This window comes from Chiloscyllium punctatum, chromosome 36 (assembly GCF_047496795.1).
Source record: "Chiloscyllium punctatum isolate Juve2018m chromosome 36, sChiPun1.3, whole genome shotgun sequence".
NCBI lineage: Eukaryota > Metazoa > Chordata > Chondrichthyes > Orectolobiformes > Hemiscylliidae > Chiloscyllium > Chiloscyllium punctatum.
The window spans coordinates 28,397,172-28,403,171 of NC_092774.1; the positions used below are offsets into that span (position 1 = coordinate 28,397,172).

The window sequence follows — 6,000 nt, forward strand, 5'->3', positions numbered from 1 at the left end:
CTTCCTCTGGGAGCTCATTCAATCCACGCACCACCCGCTCCGTGAAATAGTTGCCCTTTAGGTCCCTTTTAATCCTTTCCCCTCTCACCCTAATATAAATCAATTGCTGCTTTTTCTGAACAGGCTCAGTGGCTGGCACTGCTGCCTTATAGCGCTAGGGACCCGGGTTTGATCTCAGTCTCTGGTAACTGCCTGAGTGGAGTTTGCACCTTCTCTGCGTGGGATTCCTTTGGGTGCTCCGGTTTCTTCCCACAATCCAAAGATGTGCAGGTTTGGAGAGGGCACTTCTTGAGGGGAATTAACTTTCACACTTTTTTTCTACTCCTTAGGTCCCTTTTAAATCTTTCCCCTCTCACCTTCAACCTATGCCCTCCAGTTTGGGAGTCCCCTACCCTGAGGAAAAGATGAGTAGTCAAATAAAATGTCGAGTCGCAGGATAAATATAAAATGTGGCTCCAGCCTTTCTTGTCTCCGATTGTCATTTGGGCACAAAACCTGTCAGTAACATCAGCAACTTCACAGAGCGTCTTGCGCATGCTCCTCGGTGACAACACACACTGCGCATGTTCGCCGGTGTCAGCAAAACCTGTGCGTGCTCCTGGTTGTCGGCGAAAACTGCGCGTGATCTTCTTTTGTTGGACCAATAGGAAGCCCTGGAGGACCGGAAGGAGCGTGTAATCAGAGACATCTCTATTGTCTCTGTCTCTCTCTCTCTCACAATCTCAATTTATGGAGGGGACAGATTCTGGAAAATTTGGGCCAAGTCTGTGTCTCAGTTGGCAAACTCATGGAAAATGCAGTACCACGATGTGAAGTGATAGCATTCCCTGTTGGGGGGTAAACAGCAGAAAGGAGATGCATTGTTTAAATGGTGATATATTGGGATGTGGAGAAAGTGAGGACTGCAAATGTTGGAGATCAGAGTCGAAAAGTGTGGTGCTCGAAAAGCACAGCAGATGAGGCAGCATCCGAGGAGCCGGAGAGTCCGCGTTACAGGTACGAGCCCTTCATCAGGAATGTGTATAAAGGGGCCTCAGCGTCCTTCCACACCAGTCAATGCCAGTTGTCACAGGTGCAGCAAGCAATGAGCAAAGCAGGTGTTATATTAGCAAGAGGAATTGAGTCCAGAAGTGGGGATGTCTTCCTGCAGTTATGGGATCATTGAATATATTCAAGGCTCAGTTCATCTGATTTTGGAACAACAAAGAATTGGATGTTTATGGGGAAAGGCAAGAAAATGGTTTTCAGACCATTGCAGAACAGTTACCGAGTCAAACAGCACAGAAACAGTCCCTTCAGTCCAACTACTCCATGCTATGTTCTCAAATTAATCTAATCCCATCTGCCAGTGTTTGGCCTATATCCCTCTGTCACAAAGCTGGTCCTTTTACTAAAAGCTGGTCCTTCTTCTCAAGGATGCTGTGTCCTTGGTTTTTTTTCAGAGGGGTGGTAAAAAGACCCGGGCTCTGAAGCGACTGGTTTAGTACAGAGATGAAAAACGGTATTGGGAGGCATTTTTGGTTATATGTGAACAGATGAGACTTGAGGCCAAAGCTTTTATGTTTTAGAAGTGACCTGTACAATGAAAGGGGAGTGGTCAGTCCTGAAAGCTGAAGTCTCGTTTGGGTGAGTTAAGCAGTGGTCTATGTGGAGAAAGGCTGCTAACACTGTCTCCTTCTGCCCTTCTAACTTCAACTGTAAGCCTCTGTTTCAGTTTTACTTTGTTTAAGGGGTTTTTGTTTGGTACTGTTGTGTACCAGCATTGCGAAGAGTATTAAGAGTTTCTCCACAGCTTGTACTGTACTTAATAAAGTTTGGTTGTTCACAGAAGTTGGTGTATTGCAGTGTAAGAAGCTCAAGCAAAAGAACTTAACAAAGGAACCTAAGGGATAAGTCTTTCATGCAGAAAGTGGCGTGTTTAAGGAAAGAGCTGTCAGAGGAAGTGGTGGGTGCTGGTACAATTATGACATTAAAAGGCATCTGGATGGGTATACGATTAGGAAGGGTTTAGACGATATGGGCCAAATACTGGCAAATCGGCCGAGATTAGGTTAGGTTATCGAGTTGGCACGGATGAATTAGACTAAAGGGTCTGTTTCTGTGCCTAATATCTCTATCACTCTGGCTTGCCATTAACATTTGCCACATCTATGTGTACAGTTTCTCTCTGGTGTCCGTGTCAATGCCTTGATATCTCACTCTTAACCGGACTGGCAGTGATGACTTTTGTAATCTTTTCTTACAGACTATCTGAAGACAGAAGTTTCAAAGTCAACAGATAAAGGGCTGATGTTCAAAATGTTGATTCTCCTGCTTCTCTGATGCTGCTTGCCGTGCTGCGCTTTTCCAGCGACGCAGTTTTTGACTCTGATTCTCCAGCGTCTCCAGTCCTCACTTTCACGTCAGTGTCTGACAGTTACTCAATCCATCAGGACCACAACAATTTTCAACTATGATTCTGTGAGAAGGAGCAAAGCTTTCTTTTTGGTTCCTGTTTGAGTACGGGGGCACTGGTTGAAAGACCCTATTGTTGCAGCGCACTGAGTGTGGAGCCTGAAACAACTCTACTGCCTGGAAAGAAGAATTCATGGCGGGGTTGTACACGTGTGTGTGCAGGTGAAGCTTCGGCCATGGAGAAACCCGAGGAAACACAACCTGTTGAGAAACCATGGAAGTGTGGCGACTGTGGGAAGGGCTTCTGTGTCCCATCTGTCCTGGCGACTCATCAGTGCAATCACACTGGGAAGAGGCCATTCTCCAGCCCCGAGCGGGCGAAGGGCTTTACCTGCTCTTGTGTCCTGCTGGCCCACCAGCATATACACACTGGTGAGAGGACGTCTTACTGCTCCATGTGCGGGAAAGGGTTCACTTGGGTGGACAACCTCCAGACCCACCAGCAATTCCACACAGGGGAGAGGCTCTTCAGTTGCCACGAGTGCGGGAAAGCCTTCAGCACTTCCTCCGACCTGCTGAGGCACCGGCGGGTCCACACGGGGGAGAGGCCCTTCAGCTGCCCAGAGTGTGGGAAGGCCTTCAGCAATTCCTCCAACCTGCTGGCCCATCAGCAGGTCCACACGGGGGAGAGGCCCTTCAGCTGCCCAGAGTGTGGGAAGGCCTTCAGTAAATCCTCCAACCTGCTGGCCCATCAGCGGGTCCACACGGGGGAGAGGCCCTTCAGCTGCCCAGAATGCGGGAAGGCCTTCAGCAATTCCTCTGACCTGCTGAGACACCGGCGAATCCACACGGGGGAGAGGCCATTCGCTTGCCCTGAGTGTGGTAAGGCCTTCAGCAATTCCTCTGACCTGTTGTCCCACCGGCGGGTCCACACCAGGGAAAGGCCATTCAGCTGCCCCGAGTGTGGGAAGGGGTTGACCCGCTCCTCCAAACTGCTGGCCCACCAATGGGTCCACACCGGGGAGAAGCCGTTTGCCTGCCCCGACTGCGGGCGGAGGTTCACATTGTCCTGCAACTTGCAGAGGCACCAGCGGGGGCACCAGTGCATCCAACAATCAGATTCCACCAGTGACGCTGCAGTGGGTCACCCACAGGGCTGAACCTCCTGTCCATTCTGACAGTGGGTGTAGTGGGTTTTTTTTGTTTTGTGCTGGACTCACCATCCACCCCCACCCCCCCCTGCAAACCCACCTATGTGGCTCAGGGGTGGCATGATGACTCAGTGGTTAGTACCACTGCCTCACGATGCTGACCTGGGTTCAATTCCACCCTCGGGATGACAGTCTGTGTGTAGCTTTCACGATGCGCCCCCCCTCCCCACATCTGTATGGGTTACCTCTGAGTGCTCCAGTTTCCTTCCCCGGTCTAAAGGTGTGCAGGTTAGTTTGGATTGGCCCATCTAAATTGTCCCATAGTGTTCAGGGATGTGTAGGTGTGGTGCATTAGTTGGGGTAAATGTAGAGGAATAGGGATAAGGGAATGGGTCTGGCTGGGTTACTCTGCGAGGGCCAGTGTGAACTTGTTGGGCCAAAGGACCTGTTTCCATACTGTAGGGAATCTAATCTTAAAAAAAAGATTTCCTCCAAGCGATACTGATAAAATATGCCGAGTTGGACAAAGTATCCCATCAAGTTTGAGACAAACCCAGGGTTGAAGAAGTCGGAAGTCACATGACACCTTGTTACAGTGCAACAAGTTTATTTGAAATCACAAGCTTTCGGAGCATTGCTCTTTCATGAGTGCTGCTCCTTCATCACTTCATCTGGCGCCGTGTGACTTCTGACCTTATCCTCCCCAATTCAACACCAGCACCTCTGCATCAGAGGTGACGAATGAGATTGGATTTTATTCGGCCTGATTTAGTGAGATGTTCATTTGGAAACTCAACACTGTCGAACTGACAAAGAGACACGAATCATAGAATCCCACAGCAGGAGACAGGCCCTTCGGTCCAACATTGTCCATACTGACCAAACTGTCCATCAACACTAAGCCCATTTCCCTGCACTTGGCCCATTTCCTTCCATAACTTTCCTATCCACGTATTTGTCCAAATGCCTTTTGACTGTTGTTAATGTACCCACCTCAACCACTTCCGCTGGCATCTCATTCCATATGTCTACCACCGTCTGCATAAATAAAGTTGCCCCTCACGTTCCCTTTTATTCTTTTTCCTCTAACCTTAAACTGATGCCCTCTAGCCCTCACATCCCCAACCCTGGGGTAAAAGTCTGAGTGCATTCACCCTCTCACGATCTCTTCACTTCTCTAAGGGCCTCTCTCAGTCTCTAATGCTCTAAATAAAAATATCTTGGCTTGTCCAACCTATCCCTTTTACACAGACCCTTGAGTCCTGGCAACATCCTTGTATATGTCTTCAGCACTCTTCCAAGTTTAATAACATTGTTGTTATAGACACTGCCCTGTCTACATACTTTGTTGGAGAAAGAGGACCAAATATTATCCAAATTGGATAATCTGGCTGATGGGACAGGAAACCACTTCCTTTCTTGAGACAAGTCTCCTGGAGAGAACTGGCTGGCTGACTGATCTACTGACCCTCACAGTGCCCCACTGCCCTCAGTTATCTGGAGGGAGTCCACACATTTGCCTAAGGTGGTACTTGAAACCTTTATCATTTTTGGGATGGATCCCCATTCATTCCGTGCTATGGAGTCATGCAGCCTGGAAACAGACCCTTCAGACCAACCAGTCCATGATCCCCAACTAAACTAGTGCCACCCATCTGCTCCTGGCCTGTATCCAGTTTGTTAATCGTTTTGTTCATTTGTTCACCATGAGAGTTGGATAAATAAATTGCTGATTGTTGATTTTAAAGTGTTGAGGATTTATTCTTATCAATAGAGCAGGTCACACCACTTTTCATGCTAATTTTACAGATTATTGGGCGACACGCTCCTCTGGGTGTTTCTGTTTGAGAAAGGTGGTGCTGTCAGCCTTCGCTTTACAAGAGTATTGACGTGATGTACTGCTGAATGCAATGGAATCAACGTGAATCCCAGCCTCTCACTGTGGTTGTGGGTGAATCGCCTTAATTTGGCTCTGAACTCAGAAACTGCACACAATTAACTGCTGAAACAATGATTTACACTTTATTGTATGTAACAACAAAAATAAAACTCCTCAAGTAACCAAGTTCAACCTCACTCACCAACTTGGCTAGCTCCCAATTGATGGCTGAATTTAACTGAGTTTCCACCAACAGTTTATGTCTCTGGAAGTGTTCAGGGATTCAATGCAGCATCCTTCTTCCAAGTCCTGCTGCTACATCATTCTGAGGTTGAATTCTGGTGGAGATTCCTCACTTTCAAATCTGTGATGTGATGTTTCTTTCGATTCTAACACCACCTCCCCACACTTCTGGAGATCTCTGGTCTGCAGCTTACCTTCTTATCCTCGAGGTTTTGTGGTTTGTTTGACACAGCCTTTCCTGCAAAAAACCCTTTTACGTCAGGGCCTTCCTTCCACAGACAAACTTAATTGTCCTTTTGTCATGAGGTTATTAAACACTTAGCTCATCTGTCC

The 6,000-nt window shown here is 47.9% G+C and overlaps 1 protein-coding gene across 4 annotated transcripts in view; it reads left to right on the forward strand.

Moving 5' to 3' along the window:
* LOC140460302 (uncharacterized) overlaps positions 1–5,292 on the forward strand; it is a 251,439-nt gene extending 246,147 nt beyond the window's left edge. For 3 of the 4 annotated variants that reach the window (XM_072554771.1, XM_072554768.1, XM_072554769.1), the window contains one exon: positions 2,246–5,292. In XM_072554771.1, coding sequence (XP_072410872.1) covers positions 2,631–3,554 — 924 coding nt within the window. In that variant the 5' untranslated portion in view covers positions 2,246–2,630 and the 3' untranslated portion in view covers positions 3,555–5,292. Of the gene's footprint in view, positions 1–707; positions 997–2,245 lie in introns of those variants that run through there. The other variant, XM_072554770.1, reaches the window with a different exon arrangement.
* The last annotated feature ends 708 nt before the right edge of the window (positions 5,293–6,000 follow it).